The sequence below is a fragment of the Acomys minous genome, assembly GCF_964271855.1.
Source record: "Acomys minous genome assembly, chromosome: 12".
Taxonomy (NCBI): domain Eukaryota; kingdom Metazoa; phylum Chordata; class Mammalia; order Rodentia; family Muridae; genus Acomys; species Acomys minous.
This window is the reverse complement of record NC_140493.1, coordinates 93,413,877-93,439,267: the sequence shown is the minus strand read 5'-3', so window position 1 is coordinate 93,439,267 and position 25,391 is coordinate 93,413,877. Positions and strand designations below refer to the sequence as shown.

Sequence of the window (25,391 nt, the reverse complement as noted above, 5' to 3'; positions counted from 1 at the left end):
GGTGGCCCTGGCCGGCGCCAGACACAGGGATTGGGTAGAGGCAGCAGTGATGAAACGTAGACCCTACCCTGTAAAGAAGGGAGGAGAGACAGAGGGAAGGTGGAGGGAAGGAGGGGGGAGAGGGAGGCGGGGTCCAGGAGCTCTGCTCGCGCCCCCAGCGTGCCAGTCCCGGGGCTGCAGGGAGCGCAGCGCGCGCCGCCCGGGCCCCGGCCACCGGACGCCCTACCGGACACCACCCTCCCTGGAGCTTGGACAACCGCCCACCAACGGACACTACACCGGACACTGCCTCTCACAGGGCTGGACACTACAACGGACACTGCTTCCCAGCTCCGGACATTGCTCCCTACTCCATTCCCCCGGCCCTGGACGCTCCCCCCTCCCCCGGGCCCAGACACCAAGCCCCCAGCAGGCTCTGACGACCCTCCTCTTGCACCTCAGCGCTGGACACTGCCTCCTCCCGGCTCCCTTCTCTCCTCTCCTTGCACCTCATCTCTACCCGGTTCCGTCCGAGCACCTCCACTTTCTCCAGTCCCCTGCTGTTCCGGCAACGCTGCCCGCGCCCCCCTTTCCCAGGCTGCTCGCCCGGATGCCTCTCCCCGGGGGATTGTGGTGGCTCCTCTGCTGCCGTCGAGGCTTCACTCTCCTGCACCGGGACTACGGCGACGGCGAGTTTAGCGGGGACGGGGACGAAGACGAGGATGACGAGACCTTTGAGCTACGGACCCCGAGTCCAGCGGGCGGCGGGAGGGTAAGTCTGGAAGGATTTAGAACCCTGTTCAAGCCTTCTCACTACTCCCTGTCATCACGCCTAATCCTGCTCCATACTTGGGCCAAATGCCGTCCTCTTGGCCAACTGGAAATGTAGGGGAGATTCTTGTCTAGAGGCCAGAACCCCGGGAGCTCCAGGGGCAAGCAGCCTTACTTGGGATGTGCCTGTGGGCCTCGCACCGCACACAGGGCGCTGTCCACCTGCTGGGGGCCCTGAGGCAGTGGAGGCGTCACGCGTGGCCCGACCTGGCCCTGCCTCTCCCTTCCCTGCCGGGCCCGCGTCCCATCCCGTCTCCTTCCGCCTCCGCCAGAGCCAAGGAATGTGGCGAGGCCGGCTGGGCGGCTCGAACGCCTGGGTTCGCTCTGCTCACAGTTCATGGGAGCTGGGGCCAGATGCGGGAGCTCTCACCGCGGGAACCTGGGCGAGGGGAAAAAGACATCCTAGAATTGGGGTCTGCATCGGGGACCCCACAAAGAAAAAGCTGGGGACGATGGCCCTTTGAGGACTTCTCATTATTCTGCCGTTTAAGACAGAACTCTCTGTCTTCCCTGGTGAGGCTCCTTGGGAAACCCCAGGGAATGGGGAGGGTCACTTGGCTGCTGGATTTTTAAAAATCAAATCTCCCCTGGGAGACACTAAAGTACAATTGGTGTGTAAACCCCCTATCCTTCGAGAAGCCCTCCCTCATGGCGTTACTCGCCAGAAGCAACCAGCCTTCTTGTGTGCTGTGGCCTGGGTCAGGCTCCCATTCCCCGCCCCCCTTGACCCCCCACCCCCACTCAGGGGTCCCCAGCAAGCCCGGTGGCTCCATTCCTGGGTGGGGCGGGCTGCACCACAGCCAGCGCCGGCGCCAGCACCTGGCGAGGCAGAGGACAGTTAAATATAGAGGGGAGGAGGAGGAGGGAAGCAGGGGACTGCGATTAGGGGAGTTGGTCTTGGGGGGGGGCGGAGAGCAGTACCTGCCCTCTGGTGGTGTGATGGATAGGTTCTAACCCCCTCAGAGCCTCCAGAAGAGAAATGGGTGGGCTCTCGGGGAAGTAGTGAGACCTAGGAGTTCCAGCACGGGCAGGATCTCTTGTCAAATAGGCCATGGCCTCCCTCATGCCCCACCTCCACCCTCTCCTCGGGAGCTGGGGGGGGGGCGGGGGGGGACAGGTGTCTCTTGTCCTCTCCCCACCCCCCACCCCCCTTTTGGCTTTAGCAGCCTGGGTGCAATGGAATCATGGCATAGTTCCTGTCTAGCTAGCTTGGCTCTGGGCTGGTTTTGAGGCAGGCCTCCCTCAGACCCCAGGTTACAACTGAAGTTCCTAGACAGGGTTTGGGAATGGATTGTGTCAGAGAAGGGCAAGATCCCAAACTACCCCTGGCCTGAAGAGGATGTATGTGCTTAGCTGTCTCCTTCCCTCCTGTGCCCTAGCCAAAAAAAAAAAAAAAAAACACCACGGTAATGTGTCACTTTCCTCAGGGTTGCCTGCAAATTAAAACTCTTGGGAAAGGCCTTGTAACAAAAAGGGTCCCTCTTCCCCTCAACCAACTCTGCCCCCAGTCTTGGGTCTTGCACCCTCCCCTGCAAGCCCGTCTTCTTCCCTGGAGGGTCTGAAAAAAGGCAAGAGGGAAGGAAAAAGGTGAGGAGGCTTCCACAGGTAGAAGGGATCACATCTCTAGTTCCAAAGATGGAGCAACCGAGCCCCAGAGATGGGAGGGGACTTGCTCAAGGTATGGCAGTTGCTTAGTGGTCCAGCTGGTATCGGAACCCAGGTCTCCTGACTCCCAGCCCTTGTGCCCCCTTCTCTCGTGATTGTATTTTCAAAAGGCGGTAGAGACAAACATGGAGTTCTGAGCTCCTGGGCATTTTCTAGTGCTCCACAGAGACCTGTACAGAGAAGGGAAGATCGGAGAGTGACGCTGGATCTTCCTGTCCAGTTAAACCAGGACTTCAGCCATTCCTTCCTCAATCCCCTAATGAGAGCTGTCCTGGGCTCATAATGTGAAACCATTGGTGTGGGGCGGGGAAAGGCCTCTGAGTGTCTTCCTGCCTGTCTCCTCAGGGTTCCCTGGACGTTACACTGACACAGCCAACAAGGATTGGGCCGGTCTCAGACAGGTGAGCTTCTACTCTGAATCCCCTCAGTTCAGAAACCGGCAGCTGGTTCTCAGGACCCCCTTTCCTTTCCATCTTGCCTTCTCGGGTTGTGTAATAAGGCAGAGGCCTTGTGCCGCCGCCGGACGCTGTGGTTTGGCTGGGGTCCCGGGGGGGCGGTCCAGCCGGGGGCGCAGGGAGGAAGGGGGGGGGTCCTAGTTATTTCTGGTGCAAGGTCAGAACGGCCCCGTGGTTCCCACAGCCTGGAGGATGGGTGCCCAGCTTGGCAGCATGTACCCCTTGCAGTTTGGGGAACCCCTAATAAGGAGTCCCCTGGAGGCGGAGTAGAGGTCCCTCAGCCTCTCCCAACTTTTCATCTCTTGCTCAGGCTGCAGAGCTGGGAAGAGACCTGGAGCCTCATCCCAGATAAGGGTCTTCCGGAGGACGACCCCGACGTCGTTGTGAAAGGTGAGAACCCCTAGGCTCAAACTGAAGGCCCTCAAACACAGTCCTCCTAGGAATAATGTCTTCTCTGGTCCTAACCTCTTCTTCCCCGTCTCCTCCCAGGTTGGCTGTACCGGGAACCCCGCGGTGGAGGGGCGCGGCCATGGCTTCTCCCACGCAGAGCCTGGTTTGTGCTCACCCGAGATTCCCTGGACCAGTTCAGCAGCAGCGGGAAGGGGGCAAGGCGCCTTGGAAGCCTGGTCCTCACCAGCCTGTGCTCAGTGACTGGGCCGGAGCGTAGACCCAAAGAGACAGGTGAGACATCTTGAGACTCTCCCTTCCTTCCGTGCAGGGCACCCACCCCCCCGCCCCCCCCCCCCCAATCCCTGATTGCCCTCTGTGGCTTTTCTTTCCACCAGGTCTGTGGTCAGTCACTGTGTCTGGCCGGAAACACAGCATCCGCCTCTGCTCCCCGCGCCAGGCAGAGGCAGAGCGCTGGGGGGTGGCACTGCGCGAAGTGATTGCCTCTAAGGCCCCACTGGAGACCCCTACGCAACTACTGCTCAGGGACATACAGGTGAGAGAGCTCTCCGGTTAAGAACCAGGAGGGTGGTGGCCCTAAATGCTTTCTGGGCTCATAAAGAACTCCCTTCCCGCCCCCGTCAAGTGACTTTCTTGCTGACCTCTAGGAAAGTTGTGGGGACCCAGATGCAGTGGCCCTCATCTACCGGAGGAACCCTATTCTGAGGCACACCAGTAGTGCCTTATATGCCCCACTCCTGCCCCTGCCCTATGAAGTCAGCGCTCCAGGTGAGTGAGTGGACCCTAGGTCAAGCCTCCTTCATGGGACGGGGCAAACAGTAGGATAGCTGGCAGGATCTTACGCGTCTGCAGGGTTCTATCCATCTCCTGACTTCTCCAAGTGTATATGGGTGAGCCTGGAAGCAGTCTAGGTTGGAAGGAAGCAGAACCAGAACAGGACTTAAAACTCTGCCTCTGGTGCCTGTGGTGGCACATGCCTTTAATCCCAGCACTCAGGAGGCAGAGGCCGGTAGATCGCTATGAGTTCAAAGCCAGCCTGGTCTACAAAGTGAGTCCAGGACAGCCAAGATAACATAGAGAAACCATCTGGGGGGGGGGGCCACCTCTGCCTTGGGCATCCACCCCTAAAGGTCTCATTCAGAAGCATTTACATTTTCCTATATTTTTCATGATGCTCTTAAGCTAGGATGTATCACCCTAACAGGTAGTGGGAAAACCATCACTTGGGGAAATTGTGCTGGCTTCATCCAGAAATACTTCTTCCTACAAAGGGAATACTGACTGGCCCAAGTCTTAAAGCTAGAGAGAGGCTTGGGGAGCGCCAGCAGAGGAACCCTGGTTTTTGGTGCGCAGAGCAGCTTGTCCCTCTGCCCCCTCCCATTCCCCACCCCCCACCCCCCCACCCCCGTGATGGCTCTGGCGGAGGGGTTGAATCTATCTTTCTTCCTTACTAGGAAAGGCTAAGCAGGCTAGAGAGAGGCAAAGGTTGAGAGTTTGGCTTTGTGGACCATTGCTTTTTCCTTCACTCTTCCTGTCACTCGTAACCTCCTTTCCATGCCATTCTGTGCCCTTATACTCCCTCTGACCCTCCCCTGGATCGTGCCTTCCTTCCAGGACCAGGCTCTGTGTCCCCTCTCCAAACCATCCCTCCGCCCCCACCCTCCTTCCTGCAGGTCCAGGCTATGCACCCTTGCGAGAGGAGGCTGTGCGGCTGTTCCTAGCGCTGCAGGCGCTGGAGGGGGCACGGCGCCCGGGGCCCCTGATGCAGGGTGTGCTCCAGACCTGCCGGGACCTGCCTGCGCTCCAGGACGAACTTTTCCTGCAGCTGGCTAAGCAGACCTCAGGTCCTGCCGGTCCCCCTGGGCTCCCTGCGACGCAAGATCCTGCAACCCTGCGGTACTGGCAGCTTCTCACTTGCATGAGCTGTACCTTCCGGCCTGGGGGCGCTGTCCGAGGGCACCTCCTGGGGCATTTGGAGAGGTGAGAGGGGACGCCCTCAGCCAGAGAGAGCTACAGGGCTAGGAGAGAGTAGGAGACTGGGGTAAGAGTTTGAGAGAGATCCAAAGAAGGGAACAGACGTGCCCAAGAGCTGGCCTGGTGCCAAAAAATATATTCAGTGCCTTTGTGGGAATTACAAGAAATAAAAAAGGAGGATTTAATAAAGAATAGTAGTGTGGTTGGATTTCAGATTTTAATCATGGGCTGATCACGAAGCTGGAGGAAGTGGGCGGGGCAATTGTAGGAGAGCAGGCCCAGAGACTTCAAAAATAATTCAGTTCCATGTAAAACACCCAGGACACATTTAGGTTGTACGCGAGCTATAGGAGAGGAAACTGACCAGATGTAATGACATTTTTTTTTTCATGCTGGGGAATCGTGCCTAGACCCTCAAGTATGCTAAGCAGCCACTGAACTATATATTTCCACCCTTGGCCATGTAAAATAAATTACAATAAAAGAAAGAAAGGAAAAGAAGCCCTCGGAACACTAGTCCTTGGATTCCTTCCAATCCAGGACGGAGCAGGCATTCCCGGACTCAGAGCTGGCAGAATATGCACGCTTCATCCGGAAAGCTCTGGGCCGAACTCGGGGCCGCGAGCTGGTACCTTCGCTAGCCGAGATTTCCGCGCTGAGCAGACGACAGGACCTGTTGTGCACCGTGCACTGTCCCGGAGCTGGAGCCTGTCCCGTGGCCATTGACTCCCACACTACAGCGGGAGAGGTGAGGCCGGAGGAAGACGCTCTCCTGCTTCTGCAACCCCGCCTTCCAGCTAACTTTATCCAGTTACTGACGGCTGAACCCAGGGTGTCTGTCCAGCACTCTAAGCACCCTTTCCAGCGTCTCGTGTACGGCTTTGGCATTAAGTTTGTCCCTAGTCTCAGATTTGTTGTTGGAAGGCCAGAGAATGGTGGTGACAAAGTGACCCTCTCCAGTAAGATCAGCTCTTAGCCGAAGTCTGGACGGACAAAACAAAAAACAAAAAAACTCCCAAGTAATCTGACTTTCCTCTTCCTCCCTTCTTTCCAGGTGGCTCGAGAGTTGGTGGGGAGGCTGGGTTTGGCCCGGAGCCGGAACTCGTTTGCCCTGTATGAGCAGCGAGGGGCCCAGGAGCGAGCCCTGGCTGGGGGAACCCTCGTGGCCGACGTGCTCACCAGGTTTGAGAAGTAAATGTCCAGATGTCCAGCCCCAGCCCTACGCTGTATTTGCCAACCCATTTAGCTTTTGTCTATCACTTCACACAGTTTATCTAGGCGTGCCAGTAGCTCGCTGATCTGCAGACAGGTCCCTACCCGCCAGTGGTGTGCAGTCTGACTTAAAAAGGCTCACCAGGGCCCCGCCTCTTTCCCCAGTAATCTGCATCCAGGGGGCCCTGCTTCCCAATCTCAATTGTTTTTGTTTTTTTTTTTCCTTTCTGCAGTTTGACCTCAGAGGAAACTGGACTAGAGGACTCCCCCGACTCCGGATGGAGACTGTGTCTTCGTCTTCATGGACCTCTGCACCCAGAAGGGCTCTCCCCAGATGGTCATGAACTGCCTTTCCTCTTTGAGCAGGTGGGACCAGTGGTTTTCAAGCCTCTAAACCGAGCAAAGCCTGAACAACTCTTAATCCCGACCACTTCGTTTAATTATTGTGGCGACCCCACCACGGGACAACCAGAGCTCCCCAGATTCCATGCCGGGAGGTGTCTTTACTGCAGCCAGCTACTGACGCCGCCGCATGCCTCCCTTGCAGGCTCACGCTCTGCTCCTGCGCGGCCGGCCGCCCCCACCCGACGACACGCTGCGCGCCCTGGCGGCGTTGCGCCTGCAAAGTTTGCACCGGGACTTCTCCCCTCGGGGTCCCCTGCCACGTCTGGACCGCCTGCTGCCGCCCCCGACTCCGCCGCGGGAACAACCGCCGCGCCCCACCCCTAGGCCACCGCCCTCCGCCGCCCTGCTGGCCGGGGCGCTCTGGAGCCCGAGCCTAGCCAAGAGGCGGGCGGAGCGTGCCCGCCGCTGCGGGACTGGCGGAAGCACGGCCCAGGTGGGAGGCGGCGGCACCAGCACGACGGCCGCGGTGCTGGGCGGCTGGAAGAGGCTGCGGGGCATGGGCCAAGCTGAAGCCATGGCTGCCTACCTGGCTCTGGCAGCGCAGTGTCCGGGGTTCGGCGCTGCTCGGTATGACGTTCTGGAGCTGAGCACGGTGAGGGGGAGAAGGGAGAAGGGGACTCTGGTGGGTCCAAGCCCCAACACCTTTATCCCAAAGCCGCAGGCCACCCCTGTACCCCCGCTGAGGGTCATTTCGTTCCCAACATCTACAACGGCTAGCTGCCCACCTCAAACCCCTGGACTCTCCAGCCTTTGGGCTTGCACCTCCAGGTGCTTGTGGCCACTCCACACCTGCGCTGTGAATCAAGGGTCAAAGGAAAGCTTCCGGGAACACAGCCGTCTCCCCCTACTAGAACTAAAGATGCAGCAGCCCGGCCTTCGACCCTGACCCCGCCCATCTCTTTACAGGAGCCTGGTGGAGGCGCTCCACAGAAGCTATGCCTGGGTCTGGGAGCAAAGGCTATGTCGCTCTCCAGGCCTGGTGAGACAGAACCCATTCACAGTGTCAGCTATGGTCATGTGGCCGCCTGCCAGCTAATAGGCCCTCATACCTTAGCGCTGAGGGTGGGTGACAGCCAGCTCCTCCTACAGAGTCCCCAGGTGAGAACAGGGCTTGTGGAAGAGAAAACATTGGCATCTATAAACTGGGCACACTTGGGAAGGTTTCTAATCGTAGCCCTTGGGGAGGCAGAGGTGAGGCAGAGGCAGGTAGATCTCTGTGAGTTCGAGGCTTGGCCAGTCTGGTCTACAAAGGGAGTCAAAGCCAGCCAAGACTACACAGAGAAACCCTGTCTCGAAAAAAAAAATTTTTTTAAAAATATTTATTATGTATACAATATCCTGCCTGCAAGCCAGAGGAAGACACCAGATCTCATTGTAGATGGTTGTGAACCACCATGTGGTTGCTGGGAATTGAACTCATGACCTTTGGAAGAGCAGTCGGTGCTCTTAACCTCTGAGCCATCTCTCCAGCTCAATTTTTCTTTTTAATTGACATATATACAGTTGTAGATACTAGGGCTCCAGCTGTGGTCAAAAATCTAGCTTTAAGGAGCTTACGTTTGATTTGGGGGAAGTCAAACAATAAAGAAAGACTCAAAAGCTAAGATAAATACTACAGAGTTGACTGAGACTCCTGAAGCACTAGGTAAGGGCGGGAAGGATCCTTACAAGGTTAGCCTTAGGAAGATGCGGGCGAAAGGGATGGAGGTGTATGCGAGTGCAAGGGCCACGCACTTAGGGTGTTGGGGGAGGATCAGAAAGGAGGACTGACACACTGAGTGTAAGGAGGGAGAGGGAGAGGGAAGAGGAGGGCGTGCAAAGCAAGAGAAGGTCACCAGGACTGGAGCTTGCAGGATCCTACCTAGCGCTTAGGGAGAGGAAGGGAAGAAAACCAGAGAGCGCGCTGGGCCCCCCTGTTGCACACTGACCTCTGCCCTCTCTTAGGTAGAAGAGATCATGGAGCTGGTGAATGCCTACTTGGCCAACCCTTCCCCGGAGAGGCCCTGCAGCGGCTCTGGTCCTCCAAGCCGAGACCTGCCAGATACCTCCTCCCGCAGCCAGCACCAAGTTCTGGAAGAGCCCCAGGGACAGTCTGGCTGCTTGGGGCAGCAGCAGCAGCAGCAGCAGCAGGACTAAAGCCTGCCAAGAGGTCATGACTTTTCTCTTGCCTCCAGCCTGAGCCGGGAGTGCTCTGAGATTGGAGGAAACCATGGACCCTTTTTGGCCCTGCAGGGACAGGGTACACCCACGCCCACACACCCCTCGAGGGCTGCAGTGGGTGTGGACAGTTTTCTAGTTTGTTTCTTAATTTATTTGTAGAAGAAGAAAAAAAAAATCCTTATTTACACAAAGCCTTCCTGTGGGAGTGTTGTCGGTGGGACAAGTTGGGCGTTCCATGGCTCAGAACGCATGCGCACCCTCAAGCGCATGCGCACCTTCCAGGACGCCCACACTCTAAGCTTTTACCAGGCACTGAGGGGAGTCTGGGTACCACAGAGCTCCACCCTCCTTGGCCTTCTACATTTAACCTCCTCCTGGCCAGCGTGTCATCATAGGATGGTGGGTGGGGCAGGCAGGGAGGCAGGCAGTACTGGAAGCTGGCAATTACTCACCCTCTGCCCTCCACTGAGTGCTGTACGGGTTGCCTCCTGTCATCCCTGGGCTGGAAGGACAGGGAGTCATCAAAACCGGCACTACCCAGGTCCTCCCTTGGTGTTCCACTCCCCAGCCCTACTCAGGTCCATGGTTGGTTGCCCTAGGCTTTCAGAATACATCTCTGGCCGGCCGGACAGGGGCCCACTCTTGAGTTCTTCTGTCAGGTTGGGTTAGGTAGTATTAAAGCTCTGGGAGACAACCAGTAATCCTAGGTCTTCAGACTTGCTCACAAAACACAGTGGCCCTTTTGCCGCTAGACCCTGTCTCTCTTCCTTGAGTGTAAGAGGTTGAGGCAACACTGTGCAACTGGGAAACAGCCCCTCAGGCACCCAGGACACAACAAAGCAGGAACTTTCAGTAAGCCTGAGGGGAGGCACTGACCTCTAGTCAAACAGGGCTGGTAAGGGGGCCCAGTGGAAACACACACTTAGGACTGGGGCAGAGAATAATTTAGAGGTTGAAGACCAGGCTACCGTCATGTGCCTGGATAAAGAAGGTCCCCTCCGCCAGGGTGGGGGTGGGGTGGGAGGAAGCCAGGTGGTGCCTTTAATTGGAGTACTTGGGAGCCAGCGGCAGGTGGATCTCTGTGAGTTCAAGGCCAGACTCGTGTCCAGAGTGAGGTCCAGGAAAGAGAGAAAAAAAAAGTATGTTTACCCACCCCACCCCCCATAGTCACAGATCACACTCTGCTATATGGCGATGTAGTTTATTTTATTTTATTTTATTTAGAATTAAGCATATCAAGAGCCAGGAAGGAAAAGGAAGCGATACGAACAGCTTCTAGACTGGACATGAAACTAGAAATGTGAGATGAAGTTGGGTCAAAGGGTCTAGGCGTGGGGGGGGGGGGAGGTGCTGTGCTTCTGGTCCAGGGGCAGCACAGACTAGGACTCACTGCTCCTGGGTGCCCCAGGAGATGTAGTCTGGCCGTGTGGCCGCATGGTACTCGTCAATGAGCTCCTGCACCACCTCCCTGGATCTGTCCATCTCCTCAAAGTTGTCCTTGAAGATGTCCTCCTTGCGGAACTGCTCAAGGAAGGCCCCCCGCTTCCACAGTTTGTCATATTGCTGGCAGGAACTTTCAAAAAGCTGAGGAGAAGAAGCACTTCAGGATGGCATTCGGTACAGGACACAGAACAGGGAACGCTAATGGTGGCCCAGAGTGGCCCAAGAGCAGGAGCTAGGGGGTGTGGCTCAGAGGTGGGAGAGCTGCCTACCATTCCTGGAGCCCTGGGTTTGACTCCCGGCAACACAAAGACAAACAGAAGACAGCTCACCGAGGAGATACTGGTGTGGTTGGCCATCATGAGCCCGCTGACCCGGTGGGCTGAGGGCAGGTAGGGAGACTTCCTCGACAGGGCCACCTGGATGCTGGCTGGGCCCCAGGGGATGAAGTTGGCCAACTTCCTTTCCCGGATCCTCTGCAGGCTCTTGTGGACCTGGGGTGGGCAGAGGGGGGAGTGGGGTGGTTGCTTCTCCTCCACCCTGTGGGCCTGGGGATAGGGTGATGGGGTCTCCCTTACCTGGGTGGGGTCCACCTCTCCCTGGATGATGTTGAGGATGGCGATGTAGCAGTGGTTGGTCTGCCGGTCCCGACCTGTGGACACCATCACGTTCTTGGGCTGGAGCAGTCGCCTCATGACATCTAGGACCGTTGTCTTCCTCACACTGGCCACCTGAAGGAAGTGGGGTTCACAGGGACCAGGTCAGCAGTCAGGGAGCAACCCAGAGATGCACAGGCAGAGGATCCTGGCTCTCAGCTCAGCAAACTCCTGCCCTTGCGCATGAGCAGAAGCAGATCCTAATCAGCACCACCCCTGCAGGAGCCAAGGGCACTAGGAAGTGGAGACAGGGCAGCAAGCTAGTGGCACAGTGTCAGTCCCCAAGTACAGCTTTTGGGAGCATGGGGTGGCGAAGAGCTGCAGAGGGGGCCCTGGAACAGCGGGGAGAAGAGAGAGGCCACAGTGCTGGTTCACTGCGGGAGCGCTTACGGACTGGTCCGTGGTGAGGGGGGTGTAGCCGGTCATAAGGAAGTGGAGCCGAGGGGTGGGGATGAGCGAGGCGATGAGGCCGATGAGGTCATTGTTCATGTATCCGGGGTAGCGCAGGGTGGTGGTGCTGGCGGACATGATGGTGGACACCTGGGAACAGGAGAGCCCATAGATGACGGGGCTTGATGCAGGTGGGACACCCCTCCTCTGACGACCCTCTGGCAGACGGTCGGACTCACCAGCTGGTTGATCTGGGAGAAGGATGGGTTCTGGATGTGCAGGCGGTCCGTGGCGATGCGGTTCAGGGCCGTGTTGTCCAGAACCACCTAGCAGGACAGAAAGGGTCTGTAACGACTCTGGAGGCCAAGGGAGACCCTGAAATAAGATACAGCTTAGTTTCTGCAAACTTCCAAAGCAGGAAGTGGGTTTTCTACCTTTGAAGAACTCCACTATTTCTGGGACCATCATGATCTAATAATGACATGACACAGGACAGTAAACAAAATGTAAACATCCCTCATGTGCCTTGGCTCTGAAGAGAATACAGAGGACAACGGACATGGGCTTTGCCACCACTGGGCCTTTAGTCCAGTGAAAAAGCAAATATTAGAACAAGGCTGGAGGTATAGCTTGGATTTTAGTCTCTTTTACCTATAAATACAGCAGGCACGGCAGCACACACTTACAATTCCAGTTACTCAGGAAGCTGAGGACCACAAGGTTGAGGCCAGCTAGAGTTATTTAGTAAGATCTGGCTTCATTTCCTTAAGTCTTGAGACTCGGTCTCACTCTGTAGCTCAGACTGGCTTGGAACTTAAACTTGTAGCCCAGGCTATCCTTGAACTCATAGTGATTCTCCTGCCTCCGCCTTCTGAGAAATGGAATTATAGGCACAAGCCAGCACACCCATCTAAGACCGTCTCTAAATAAATAAAGACAAGTTTAGTTAACAGGATACACAAAGGACCTGGCCTTGCCTGAATAGTGGGGGTGAGGGAGGGTGGAGGAGGTTGGGGGGGGGCAAGGCTTTGCTCCTAAAACGACTCTTGAGTTCAAGCATAAGGAGAGACTGAATAGGTAAAATGGGGTACATATCAGCATAGGGGGAGATGCTCTTTGTTGAGTTTTACTGCTCCAAACCCTGGAAGCAACTTGAAAATTGGGATTTTTGTTTGTTTGTTTGTTTGTTTTTTGTTTTTCAAGACAGGGTCTCTCTGTGTAGCCTCAGCTATCCTGGACTCACTTTGTAGACCAGGCTGTCCTTGAACTCCTAGCAATCCACCTGCCTCTGCCTCCCGAGTGCTGGGATTAAAGGAATGCACCACCACACCCGGCTGGAAGTTGGGCTCTTTCTTCATAATTTGGCTCCCATTTCATGGCGTTGTTAGGTGTTTTGTGTAAGCCAGGGCTAGAAAAGGGGCAAGGGCAGTCCTTCAGAAGGGAGCTAAATCCTGGCTCGGTCTTCCTCAGCTCACCACACAGTCCGCATTCTGGGTCAGCCTCTTCAGCGTGAGAAGGGAGTTGTAGGGCTGGACCACCACGTCACTCATCTCGTCCTGGTTGGGAAACACGGAGTAGGTCTGCACCAACTTCTTGGGGTACCTAACGGCAGAGAAGAGGAAAAGGAGAGGGTGGCACTGTGAACTAAAAGGAGAGCACCCTGATCGCCACCCTTCCTCCCGAGTGCCACATGTCTCGGTCTCAGCACCCGAAGGATAAGCCACAACCCTGTAAGGTTCCGAGGTGACTTCCCACATCCCTGGCCCAGTTACTGCTTCCAAGGCGTTACCCCTGGATGGTTCTGTCCCTGTGACTCAAAGGAGTAGAGAAAACAAAACTTCTAGCTCAAGGGGGAAAAGTAACAACATGGAAAGATATTATCTAGGAATTCTGCTTCAATTCCTGTTCCGGTGACAAATGCCTCAGGAAAAGGCAACCTGGGAAAGAAAGGATTTACTTGGCCTTCAGTTCTAGGTTATAACGCATTATCTCAGGTGAGTCAAGGCAGGACGTCCACAGTCAAGAGCAGAGGAAATAAATGCATGGACCCTTGCTGGCTGGCTGGCAGCTGCCTCTTTAACAGGGGATGGTGCTACCTACAATGGGCTAGGTCTTCCTCTATCAACCCACAACCAAGATAGTTCCTTCCAGACATGCTAACAGGCCATCTTGATCTAGATAAATTGTCATCAAAACCATCTTCCTCGGGGCTAAGGGGGCTATCTGCTCTTCCAAAGGTCCTGTGTTCAATTCCCAGCAACCGCATGGTGGCTCACAACCATCTGTAGTGTGATCTGATGCCCTCTTCTGACCTACAGGTGTACATGCCAGCAGAGCACTGTATACATAATAAATAAATTTTTTTTAAAAACCTCTCTTCCTCTTGGCTGGTAAGGTGACTCAGTGGGTAGGGTAAAGGTGCCTGCCACCCCTCTTAATGACCTGAGTTCAGTTCCTGTGTCCCACATTGTGAAAGGAGAGGGCCAATTCCCACACACTGTCCTCTGACCTGCCCACATATGCGGCTAGAGGTCTGCCTTCCCCAAAATGAACAAGAATGTAATTAAAATATTAACCAGGACCCCAGAGAGTCAGGGCTAGTGACCTCTCCTTTAACACAGGCTCACCTGTCATTCAGTCGTTCTAAGAGGTAGGAACCCAGACCAGAGCCTGTCCCCCCAGCGATGGAGTGACACAGCACAAATCCCTAAATGGGCAGAGAGAAAGAGGCAGTGTCCAGGACAGGCAGGGAGGGTGGCGCTCTCCTGTAACCCCAGCCCTTGGGGAGGCAGAGGCAGGTGGAAGGCTGTGAGTTTGAAGCCAGCCTGGTCTACAAAGTGAGTCCTGGACAGTCAAGGCTACACAGAGAAACAATGTCTCCAAAATCAAACAAGCAAACAAAAAGGCAGTGTCCAGGCATCTCAAACAGAGAATTCAGTCTTGCCTCTGAGACTCATTGGAAAGGCTCAGAGACCAAGGAGAAGCTCAGTAACTCTAACTTGTGCCTAAGAAGATGGTATAGCATTGAGGTTCTGCTCTCCCTGTGAACAAAGCGTTTTAAGCACTTGAGCGCTCTCTATATTGATGTCCCCAAATGGGCATCACCTGTTGGTACCATGCCTTGATCTTAACCCACCCCCAACCCCTAAGCATGCTTTACTATGGAAGAGCCTCACCTCTAGACTGTCACTTCCATCCGCTTCTCTGTCTATGATGTCAAAGATGTCCTCATGAATTTTCTCACCCTGCATACAGACGCGGGAAGGGAACTTCAGGTGGAAGGCTCTCTTCTCAGCACCCCAGAACTCCACCGTCTGTCTCTGTTGCTATCCTGAAGCCAGAGCTTTCCAATCAGAATCTTTCTCAAATGCTACTCTGTGGGTCATTTACATAAAATTTGCATAGCCCCTCCCTAGCAGTCCCTATTTGTTTCCTATGTCTCATCAGTCTAGTCTGGACAAATCCCCTAGATTTGCTAGAGCCTTGCCTTGTCCCGGGCAGGCTAGGATTACCAAGGAACTCTGGGACTGACACCTGTGAGAAGCCCCTGCCCCAGTTGTTGCCAGCTCCTCCTCCGTGCTCAGACAGGTAGATGTTCTCCGGGTTGTAGAGCTTGGCATAGGAGGAGTTGAGGATGGAATGGATCACCCGGGGCTCCAGGTCCAGCAGCACAGCCCGGGGGATGTAATGCTCATCATCTGCCTGCTCCAAGGGAAGCCGAGAAGGGTCAAAGCCTGTGAATCCTCCCAACTCAGCCTCCTGCAGGCCCTCCCTCCTCAACACAGCCACTCTGTTCCCATCTGCCCAGTGACTTTCCCAGCCGCGGGTCCCTTCAGGTCCCCAGGATCCTGGTCAGTCAAGTCACTTAGGGGTGGGGGCACCTGGTAGAAAAAGACGTCCTTGCGGTCAGTGCCCTCGGTGGCGAACTCCTCCACGATGCCCTCGGGGCTGATGCCATGCTCAGCGCACAGCTGTTTCCAGAACTCGAACCCAACTGGGGGGAGGGGAAGACGCCAAGTCGGCTAGAGCCTTAAGGCCCCAAGGAGCCCAGACTCAGAGGCTATTGCATTCAAGAAGGTGACCCAAGAAGCCTGGGGCCTGGAAGTTGTCACAGCCCAGAGCTGAGGAGACAGCTCTAGCCTGGATCATCATGCGCATTAGGGTAAGAAAGGTGGATCATGGGAAGGACAAAAGGGATTGGTGGGGGTACCAGGCACTTGAGTGTGGCCCAAGGGATAGAACTAGTGATTGGAGGGCCCGGGGGTCGGTCGCATGCTTGCTCACTCTGGTTGCCGCACTGGCCCAGCTGCAAGGTGATGATCTCCCGGGGCATCGCCGGTCAGACGTGAGCTTGTCCGCCCCGCCCCGGCTGAGAGGAACGCCTGACCGCGGGGCGCGCAGGACATGGGGAACGCGCTGTCTGCCGGTGTTTTGACGCGGGCGCTTGCTCTGCGCGTGTGCAGTGTGGGCCCCTCCGCAGCCGCCCGGCGGCAGAGCCCATCCTGGGCATCATTTTCTCTTGTAGCTTTCGCAGCTGGAATTCAGCACAGGCGCAGAGTGAGGCCACGCCCCTCTGTCACTGAGTGCGCGTGCGCAGGAAGACACTTGTCAGCCCGCCTAGGATCCCCAGTGGGTGTCGGGGAAGGAAGGGAGAAGAGGGCAGGTGGATGTACCAAGTGTGGGTATCACCTACCTACACCTGCCCGATCTGCTAGATTGAGGAGCTAGATTTAAGCCAACTTTTTCTTAACTGTTGGGGAATTGAACCCATATCCCTGAGCATGCAACACCCCCAGCCAAAGGCAAAATTCATTTCTTTTTTTCAATTTCTACTTTACAGTCACATTTTTTTTTTCTTTTCTACCCCTGGCTCTCCTGGAACTCACTCTGTAGACCAGACTGGCCTCCAACTCAGAGATCCTCCTGCCTCTGCCTCCCCAGAGCTGTGATTAAAGCCCTTTGGCTATTTTCATATTCTTTCTTTCTTTCTTTTCTTTTCTTTTCTTTTCTTTTTTTTTTTTTTTTTTGAGACAAGGTCTCTCTATGTTAGCCTTGGCTGTCCTGGACTCACTTTGTAGACCAGGCTGGCCTGGAACTCACAGAGATCCGCTTGCCTTTGCCTCCCGAGTGCTGGGATTACAGGCGTGCGCCACCACGCCCGGCTTATTTTCATATTCTTACACTATGAAAAATGTATAATCTGCCATCTGGGGTCAAGGATGGTGGCATACGCCTTTAATCCCAGCACTTGGGAGGCAAAGGCAGGGGGATCTCTGTGAGTTTGAGGGCAGCCTGTCTACTTAGTTAACTTCAGGCCAGCTGGGGCTATGTAGCAAGACCCTGTCTAATAAAATAAATTACCATATCAGGCTGCCAGGTGTTGTATAGGCCTTTGCTGCCAAGTCTGATACCATCTGTATTCGATTCCAGGATCCCCATGGTGGAAATAGAGAATCAAGACTCTTGGATTGTCCGTGTGCCTGTTCTAACCTGCACTAAATAAACAAACAAGCACAACAAATAAATAAATGTAATTAGAAAGTAAATCCAGGGGCCAGGCATGGTGGCGCACACCTGTAACCCAGCACTTGGGAGGCAGAGGCAGGTGGATCGCTGTGGGTTCGAGGCCAACCTGGTCTACAAAGCGAGTCCAGGACAACCAAGATAACACAGAGAAACCCTATCTCAAAAAATTAAAAAAAAAAAAAGAAAGAAAGAAAATAAATCCAAGCCCGGCATGGTGGCACATGCCTTTAATCCCAGCTCTTGGAAGGCAGAGGCAGGAGGATCTCTGTGAGTTCAGCCTGGTCTACAAAGCAGCCCAGGACAGGCAGGGCTGCAAGAGAAACCCTGTCTTGAAAAACCAAAAAAAAAAAAAAAAAAGTAAGTAAGTCCAGGTAGTGGCACATTGCCTTTCATCCCAGCACTCAGGAGATAGAGGCAAGGCAGTCTAGTCTATATATTGAATTCTAGGACAGCTTGGGCTACACTAAATAAATAAATAAATAATCCACTTATTGTGGCACACACATGTAATCCCAGCACAAGCAGATCGCCATGACTTCGAAGCCCAAACTATTTTTATTTTATTACTACTGTTGTGTGTATGTGTATATCATGTATATACAGGTAGGCAGGCAAGCACAAATCGTGGCATCCCTGTGGAGGCCAGGGTGCAACTTGAGGAGTTGGCTCTTACCTTCTCCTCCGTGGTCTCCAGGGATCAAACATGGCAGGTATGTTTGCTCACCATGCCGTTTTTGTTTTGTTTTGTTTTTTGAGACAGGGTTTCTCTGTGTAGCCTTGGCTGTCCAGGACCTGCTTTGTAGACCAGGCTGGCCTCGAACTCACAGTGATCCACCTGCCTCTGCCCCCCAAGTGCTGGGATTATAGGCGTGCGCCACTGTGCCCGGCTTACCATTTTTTAAAAAAAAGTTTTTCGAGACAGGGTTTCTCTGTGTAGACTTGGCTGTCCTGGACTCACTTTGTAGACCAGGCTAGCCTCGAACTCCCAGCGATCAGCCAGCCTCTGCCTCCCGAGGGCTGGGATTAAAGGCGTGCGCCACCATGCCCGGCTGCTCACCATGCCATCTTAAAGACCCTGTTTGTTTGTTTTTTGTGGTGCTGGTTGTGGAATCCCGAGCCTCACATATGCTTAGTAAATACTTTGCCATTGATCTGCATCTTTGGCCCTGTTTCTTTTCTTTTCTTTTTTCTTCTTCAGCTGCTTTGTAGTATTCCAATGGAGGAGTGAAGCCAGTTTATCCTTCATTCATAAACTCTCTAGCTCTGAGTGCTTACTCAGGGACAGGCCTAGTTAACCTGGTCAGTTTCAAGGCCTTCCTGAAGTTACTTTAATTGTTTACCTTCCTAGTTAAGGAGCTTCCTGCAGGAAGAAATGTTTTAATCTTGGAGGAAACAGTTACATATGTCTCTGTCTTTCCTGTCTGTCTGTCTGTCTGTCTGTCTCTTTCTCTTGATTGTTGTACCATTTTATTTTTCTTTTTTGTTTTTTGGGGTGTTTTGTTTGTTTGTTTGTTTTTGGTTTTTGGTTTTTTGAGACAGGGTCTCTCTGTGTAGCCTTGGCTGTTCTCGACTCACTTTGTAGACCAGCCTGGCCTCAAACTCACAGCAATTCGCCTGCCTCTGCTTCCCGAGTGCTGGGATTAAAGATGTGCGCCAATACACCTGGCTTGTTGTACCATTTTAAACTGTTCTCCTTGTCCTGTACCTGAATCTACACCTGGGTATCAGATAACAATATTTGTCAGTTCCATGGGTCTGGATGAAATTTTTTGCTTCTAGTTATTATAGTAAACTCCATTGAGCTTTCCTGCCTGCCTTCAATCCCCCTCTTTCTTTTGGAGGTGTCTTTTTTTTGGTTTTGTTTTGTTTTGTTGTTTAGAGTACACTGCAAGGGCAGGAAGCCTGGCAGTAACAAGATGACTTCTGCCTGCCAAGTCCACTTTTCTTACTGTTAGGGCATCTTGCTCTCTAGGCTGTCTTTGAGACATGTAAAGATACTCTCCAGCCAGGAGTGGCACGCACACTTGGAACCACAACACTTGGTTAGCTGAAGCGGAAAGATTGGAGCAGGCCAGCCTCGAATGCAAATCAAGACATTGTCTTTTTTAAAAATCTGGAACACAGCTGAGCGGTGGTGGCACACGCCTTTGATCCCAGCAGTCGGGAGGCAGAAAGGCAGGCACTTCACTGTGAGTTCAAGGCCAGCCTGGTCTACATAGTAAATCCAAAACAACCAGGGCTACACAAAGAAACCCTGTCTTAAAAAGCAAATTTAAAAAAAAAAAACTGTAACACACAGACATTTATTCTTCTCTTGGGTTATGTCTTAGTTTTTACACCTAGAAAAGATTTCAATGGGTTGGTGAGGTGGCTCGGTAGAAAAAGTGCTTGCTTTACAAAGCCTGGTGACCAAGAGTTCAATTTCCAGAACCAACCTCAAAGTAGGTGGGAAACCACTCCACACAGTTGTTTTCTGATCTTCATATGCACACACAGTGGCAGAAGTCTATATGCACAATAATAGCGGTAGTAGAAGAAGAGGAGGAGGAGGAGGAAGAAGAAGCCAGATGATGGTGGTACATGTCTTTAATCCCAGCATTTGGCAGGCAGAGGCAGGGAGATCTCTGATTTCAAAGCCAGCATGGTCTACAGCATGATTCCAGAAAAGCTAAGGAGAGAGAGAGAGAGCGCGAGCGAGCGCACCCCAGAGCACAGCAGGCATTGCCCCTGGGGTCCATCTTCAGCTAGCCGTTTTACTCTTCCTGGAGATAGCCACCCCTTTATTTTGAACATTAACGTTATTATTGTTAATTTTTTGTTTGTTTTTTTATTTTTGGTTTTTCGAGACAAGGTTTCTCTGTGTGGCCTTGGCTGTCCTAGACACACTTTGTAGACCAGGCTGACCTCAAACTCACAGCGGTCTGCCTGCCTCTGCCTCCCGAGTGCTGGGGTTAAAGGTGTGCGACACCACACCCAGCTCCGTCTTCCCTTTACGTGCTGTGGTGTGCTTTGTTTGTCCCAGAGCCTCACATCTTCCCTTCGCTTTCTTCCAGCTCTGCCAGGATAGTTCAGCTTGCTCCCTGTAGGTCCTTAGCTCCTTTGAAGGCCTGCTTGTGATAGAGACCTATTTTATTCTTTCCATGTGGATGGCCAATTGTCTCCGAACCAGTTATTGAAGGGTCGGAGCAGCCTCCTCCTCCTCCAGCCCCTGGAACGTTGTTTCAAACCCAGCTTGCTTGCTTTTGCTTGCTTGCTTGCAGCCCCCTGAAAGCGGGCTGGGCTATTGGCCACCAGACACAGGCTTCTGGCCTCCTTTGGGGCTGGCTCCCTTCCTCCAGGAAGGAGACATTGAAAATTGTTAGGCCAAGTACCTCTACCAAGTCATCATCAGACAAGGGTTTTCCTTTCCTTTCCTTTCTTTTTTCTTCCCCGAGACAGAGTTTCTCTGTGTTAGCCTTGGCTGTCCTGGACTCACTTTGTAGACCAGGCTGGCCTCGAACTCACAGCAATTCGCCTGCCTCTGCCTCCCGAGTGCTGGCATTAAAGGCGTGCGCCACCACGCCCGGCTTCCTTTCTCTTTTCTAAGAGAGAACTCGGCTGCCTTCCAGCCCCTCTGCCTAGAACCTTCTGACTTCTGTAGAAGGTTTCTAAATCATTCCACAGCCCTTCCTGGCCTCGGCTGTCTGCCTCCCTTCACAGTGCCAGGACTCCAGCACGGTTGTCCCGTAAGTTAGTTGCTAACTAACTTACAGGTTAGTTAGCAAGTGGCCCCAAGAGGATGTGCCAGGGGGAGCCTGGTTGCTGCCTTTGAAGTTTAAGAGTGGGTGGGAGAGACCGGGTTTGTGCCTGAAGGGCGGGTGGGCGGTCTTCAGAGGCCAGGCCTTTCTAGATCCACCCAGAAGCCTGGCCAAGGGGAGTGAACTCACCCCCACACTGTGTGAGCCTGGTGGGCCTCGGATTTCCTGGCTTTCTAAGCTGTAAGCAGTTTACAGACGCTTGGAGACTAGGAGAGTTGAAGTTCACCCTTTCTTAGATTAACAACAGTGCCTTCCGTATTCCACCTTCGACCCTGCCAGAAGTGGGGAGACTGGCTTCAAACCCCCGCTTACAGGCAAGCACGTTAGAATATGTAGATCGTCCTCTGACATGCCTGACAATGCGGAGGTGCCTCTTTTCCTAGTCGTGTGCGGATGGATGTGGAAACCGAGAAACCTGTGTGCTGGCAGAGCTGAGGGGAAACCCATCTGTTTCTCCTGAGAACTGATCACCAGCAGCGCTCAAGTGAGATGGAGAATGGGCATTTAACATGTACCTGATGCCTAGCAAGCCCTCACTGGACATTAGCTGCTGCAACCCTCCCTGGACATAATGAGAGATGAAGCCTAGCTTGGGAGTCACGGCAGACGAACAATCTTTTTTTCGAGACAGGGTTTTTCTGTGTAGCCTTGGCTGTCCTGGACCCGCTTTGTAGACCAGGCTGGCCTCGAACTCACAGAGATCCACCTGCCTCTGCCTCCTGAGTGCTGGGATTATAGGCATGCGCCACCACGCCCGGCTCAGACGAACAATCTTATTCAGAGAACAAAGAGACGGAACATTTAAGTAACTAAACTTGGGCTGGAGAGATGGCTCAGAGGTTAAGAGTGCTGACTGTTCTTCCAGAGGTCCTGAGTTCAATTCCCAGCAACCACATGGTGACTCACAACCATCTACAATGAGGTCTGATGCCCTCTTCTGGCCTGCAGGTGTACATGCAGGCAGAATACTGTATACATAATTAGGTAGATGGTTGGTTTCACATCCATCCAGGATCTCCAGGCTGCTTTGTTGGTCCTTTGCTGGTGTTGAGTTCCTTGGCTCAAGGGTTTCGGATCCAGGTTATGATAATTAGTGAGATTTAGTGCCTTTGTCTGAGGCCTCACCTGCCTTTCACAATATCTCTAGCAGTTGTAAAGTAACAAGTGTGTCAAACATCCAGGCCCTTTATTGGGGATGTCTCAGTCCTGAGGAAACATGGATTCAGGTGCACCTTTGTTCCTTTCCTTCCTTCCTTTTTTCTTTTCTCTTTTTGACATCAGGTTCTCACTGTGCAGCCCCAACCGGCCCGGAATTCTCTCTGTAGACCAGCCGGATCTCAAACCCACAGAGGTCTACCAGCCTCCACCTCTGCCTGGTCTGAAGTTACTGCGTTAGTAACTCAGGTGTTTTGTGGACATAAAGAGCGGTGAGGCTATGAGGTGGAGAAAGACTGTTTGGGGGGGGGGGGTGTGGGCGGGGAGGAGCTAGAAGGAAGAGTAGTGTGTCCATCCCATCCAGCAGCTCCATGAAGCTGCTCCTAGTCCTGAGACGAGGAATCCATCTGCGATCTCAGGGAATTCAGCTTTCAAACTCCATGCACACAAGTTCTACAAGTAGGTAAAGGGCTCTTGACCTCCAACCTGAGGACCCAGGTCCCATCCTCTAGACCCACATGATGGATGGAGAATCAACTCCTTCCCTCAAGCTGTCCTCTGACCTCCACAAACATCCCAGTCCCATGTACACACGCACGCATGCACGCGCGCACACATGTTAATTAAGGCTGGGCATGGCCACATGGAGGCCTATACAACCCTAGCGTTGAGGAGTTGATCAAGACAGGAAGGTCACTGCGCCTTGCTGGCTGCCAGCCTCTATCCAGGTCTGTTGAGAGACCTGTCTCAAGGGAATAAATGGTGAATAATGGAGCAGGACAGACATCCTTCTCTGACCTCCGTAATCCCAGCACTCGGGAGGCAGGCGGTTCGAGGCCAGCCTGGTCTACAAAGAGAGTTCCGTGGTGATTCCACTTATACTATTTTTATGCAGTCAAAGAATATGCAGCAGAGCCAGGCGTGATGGTGCACGCCTTTAATCCCAGCACTTGGGAGGCAGAGGCAGGGGGATTTCTGTGAGTTCTGAGGCCAGCCTGGTCTACAAAGCTAGCCCAAGACAGCCAAGGCTACAAAAGTGGAACCTTGTCTCAGGGAGAAAAAGTTAAGCAGCTGGGCATGTTGATGCACATCTTTAAAACAAATACTCTGGAAGCAGAAGCAGGTGACACTCTGTGAGTTCGAGGCCAGCCCGGTCTACATAGTGGGTTCCAGGACAACCAGGATTATATCAAGAGACACTGTCTCAAAACACTATAAATAATAAGTGAATAAATATAAATAGATAAGATAAAGTAATAAAAAAAACTTAAAAGTACATACTATCAAACATTTAAAAATGAGAAGTATTCTAAAGGAAAGACAAGAAAGAAGGATGTGTCCTAATGAAACCGGAATGTGATATCTGGAGGAGCTCAACTTTTTAGAATGCAGGAGGATGTAAAACGCTGAAGGCACAGGGGTTTGGAGCTCCAGGGTCCTTGAGGAGGTGGGAGCTCCGGGATGAGAGCTCAGGTGGAGGGATTAACTGCAGGAAGGAGAAAAAGATGAGGGCAGTTAAAAATAAGTCAGGAGGGTGGTGGTTGGGGGAGGGGGGGACAGGAAGTTGAGAGGGCTCTGGACGCTTAGTGAAGTTCTCCCTGGGGAGAATGAGACTGGAGCTGAGGAGGACAGCCCAGGACTCCCAGCCCAAGGGGTGGAGAAGGATGGCCAGGTTGGAGACTGAGTTGCCATGGCAACCGTGTGTCCAGTTGGAGGATTGAGAGAGCAGGCAGGCTGGGGGAGCTAAACCTGGGTTTCATCAGGAGGGTGAGCTGAAGATGAAGGGAGTAAAAGAAAATTAGATTGTGTCATCCAGACTCCAGGGAGAAGGATGCAAACCCACAAAGCCACAGATGGCTTAGGAGAGTGAAGGCAACCCTGCAAAGACAGCGAGACAGAGAAAGAGGAAACAGAGGAGCCGGAGATGCAGTCACAGGAATAAGCTGTCAAGTTTAAGGTTAAGAACAGGGGAGTGCCGGGCAGTGGCGGCTGCGGCTGCCTATGCCTTTAATCCCAGCCCATGGGAGGTAGAGGCAGGCGGATCGCTGTGAGTTCAAGGCCAGCCTGGTCTACAAAATGAATCCAGGACAGCCAAGGCTACACAGAGAGACCCTGTCTCGAAAAACAAACAAACCAACAAACCAAAAGTTGTCCTATGACCTCCATGCATGTGCAGTGGCACCCATGTACCTGCTGTCATATGCGTATCACACGCACACATACAAGAAGCAGTAGAGGAGGAGAAGGAGGAGAGGAGGAAGAAGATGATGATGACGGTGATGTTAAGGGTGGGAGAGATGGCTCAGAGGTTAAGAGTTTGGTTCCCAGCACCCATGCTGGGCAGCTCATGGTCCTCTATAACTTTATTCTGGAGGATCTGACACCCTCTTCTGGCCTCCGAAGGCCCTAGGCCTGCAAGTGGTGCACACTCATACATATAGGTGAAATGTCCATACACATAAAATAAGACTCTAAAAAAAAAAAATTAAATAAAGTAACATTTAAAGGTTTAAAGTTACAGAGTAGCATAAGGGCCAGTCCAGGGATCTGGCCACAGTGTGGGAGACTAAAGCAGAGAGATGAAAGGCCCAGGAGGTGAGGTCAAGAAACACCTTTAAGCCAGCTGGTGGTGGCGGTGGGGGCAGCTCTCTCCTTTTCCCAGCACTCCAGAGGCAGACGAATCTCTGTGAGTTCCAGGCCAGCCTCGTCTACAAAGTGAGTCCAGGACAGCCAAGGCTACACAGAGAAAACCTGTCTGGAAAAACAAAACAAAGCAAAAAGAAAAAGAAATTCAGATTTTTAATCCCAACACTCAGGAGGCAGAGGCAGTCAGATTTCTGTGAGTTTGAGGCCAGCAGTAAGTTTCACGACAGTCAGGACTGTTATACAGAGAAGAAACAAAAAAGAAAAAAAGAAAAAGCCATTTTCCTTTTCTTTCTTTCTTCTTTTTTGTTTTGTTTTTTCAAGACAGGGTTTCTCTGTGTAGCCTTGGCTGTCCTAGACTCACTTCGTAGACCAGGCTGGCCTTGAACTCACAGGGATCTACCTGCCTCTGCCTACCTGAGTGCTGGGATTACAGGCTTGCGCCACCACACCCAGCTTTTTAATTTTTTTAAAATTTTTTATTTTTTTACACAGGGATTCTCTGTGTAGCATTGGCTGTCCTGGACTTGCTTTGTAGACGAGGCTCTTCGGTGAACCTGCCCGGGAGCACCAGCTAATAATCCTGCATTTATCTACTTCATCCTCGGAAGATCTATCAGGTGAGAGCAGTTGGGTGCCTCAACCTCCTTTGCTCTGCTCCTGTCTTTTGCTTGGAACTTGGTTCGTTAGCCATC

The 25,391-nt window shown here is 53.2% G+C and overlaps 2 protein-coding genes across 6 annotated transcripts; one reads left to right on the top strand and one right to left on the bottom strand.

Moving 5' to 3' along the window:
* Positions 1 to 56: 56 nt before the first annotated feature.
* On the top strand, positions 57 to 9,280 carry PLEKHH3 (pleckstrin homology, MyTH4 and FERM domain containing H3). Of its 5 annotated transcripts, none has more exons than XR_014772967.1 (13): positions 57 to 751; positions 2,821 to 2,876; positions 3,241 to 3,320; positions 3,420 to 3,611; positions 3,716 to 3,873; positions 3,986 to 4,106; positions 5,012 to 5,318; positions 5,853 to 6,060; positions 6,367 to 6,503; positions 6,758 to 6,890; positions 7,072 to 7,496; positions 7,836 to 8,027; positions 8,878 to 9,010. XR_014772967.1 is itself a non-coding variant. In XM_084748765.1 (13 exons), the coding sequence occupies exons 1-13, from the start codon at positions 590 to 592 to the stop codon at positions 8,896 to 8,898; spliced, it is 2,217 nt and encodes a 738-aa protein (XP_084604891.1). In that variant the 5' UTR covers positions 58 to 589; the 3' UTR covers positions 8,899 to 9,031. The 5 variants fall into 5 exon arrangements, 3 of the variants coding, with proteins under 3 accessions (XP_084604891.1, XP_084604890.1, XP_084604889.1); XR_014772966.1 differs by having other exon boundaries at positions 58 to 751; positions 8,874 to 9,012; XM_084748765.1 differs by having other exon boundaries at positions 58 to 751; positions 7,072 to 7,521; positions 8,878 to 9,031.
* A 998-nt stretch (positions 9,281 to 10,278) lies between these two features.
* Positions 10,279 to 16,105, bottom strand: LOC311578793 (tubulin gamma-2 chain). The gene is made up of 11 exons (XM_084748844.1): positions 15,860 to 16,105; positions 15,457 to 15,569; positions 15,110 to 15,277; positions 14,752 to 14,820; positions 14,203 to 14,282; positions 13,051 to 13,177; positions 11,815 to 11,901; positions 11,576 to 11,725; positions 11,108 to 11,260; positions 10,862 to 11,023; positions 10,279 to 10,673 (listed from the first exon to the last, which is right to left on the bottom strand). The coding sequence occupies exons 1-11, from the start codon at positions 15,906 to 15,908 to the stop codon at positions 10,476 to 10,478; spliced, it is 1,356 nt and encodes a 451-aa protein (XP_084604970.1). The 5' UTR covers positions 15,909 to 16,105; the 3' UTR covers positions 10,279 to 10,475.
* Positions 16,106 to 25,391: the final 9,286 nt, after the last annotated feature.

What these genes read in the sequence shown, in the direction of transcription:
- PLEKHH3 (XM_084748763.1), top strand. Translation starts at nt 590, where the DNA reads ATGCCTCTCCCCGGGGGATTGTGGTGGCTCCTCTGCTGCCGTCGAGGC. An exon ending in GTCCAGCGGGCGGCGGGAGG is followed by an intron (nt 752 to 2,820) that starts GTAAGTCTGGAA and finishes CTGTCTCCTCAG; the next exon opens with GGTTCCCTGGACGTTACACT. An exon ending in GCGTAGACCCAAAGAGACAG is followed by an intron (nt 3,612 to 3,715) that starts GTGAGACATCTT and finishes TCTTTCCACCAG; the next exon opens with GTCTGTGGTCAGTCACTGTG.
- LOC311578793 (XM_084748844.1), bottom strand. Translation starts at nt 15,908, where the DNA reads ATGCCCCGGGAGATCATCACCTTGCAGCTGGGCCAGTGCGGCAACCAG. An exon ending in GGGGCAGGGGCTTCTCACAG is followed by an intron (nt 14,821 to 15,109) that starts GTGTCAGTCCCA and finishes GTCTGTATGCAG; the next exon opens with GGTGAGAAAATTCATGAGGA. An exon ending in TCTCCCAGATCAACCAGCTG is followed by an intron (nt 11,726 to 11,814) that starts GTGAGTCCGACC and finishes TCCTGTTCCCAG; the next exon opens with GTGTCCACCATCATGTCCGC.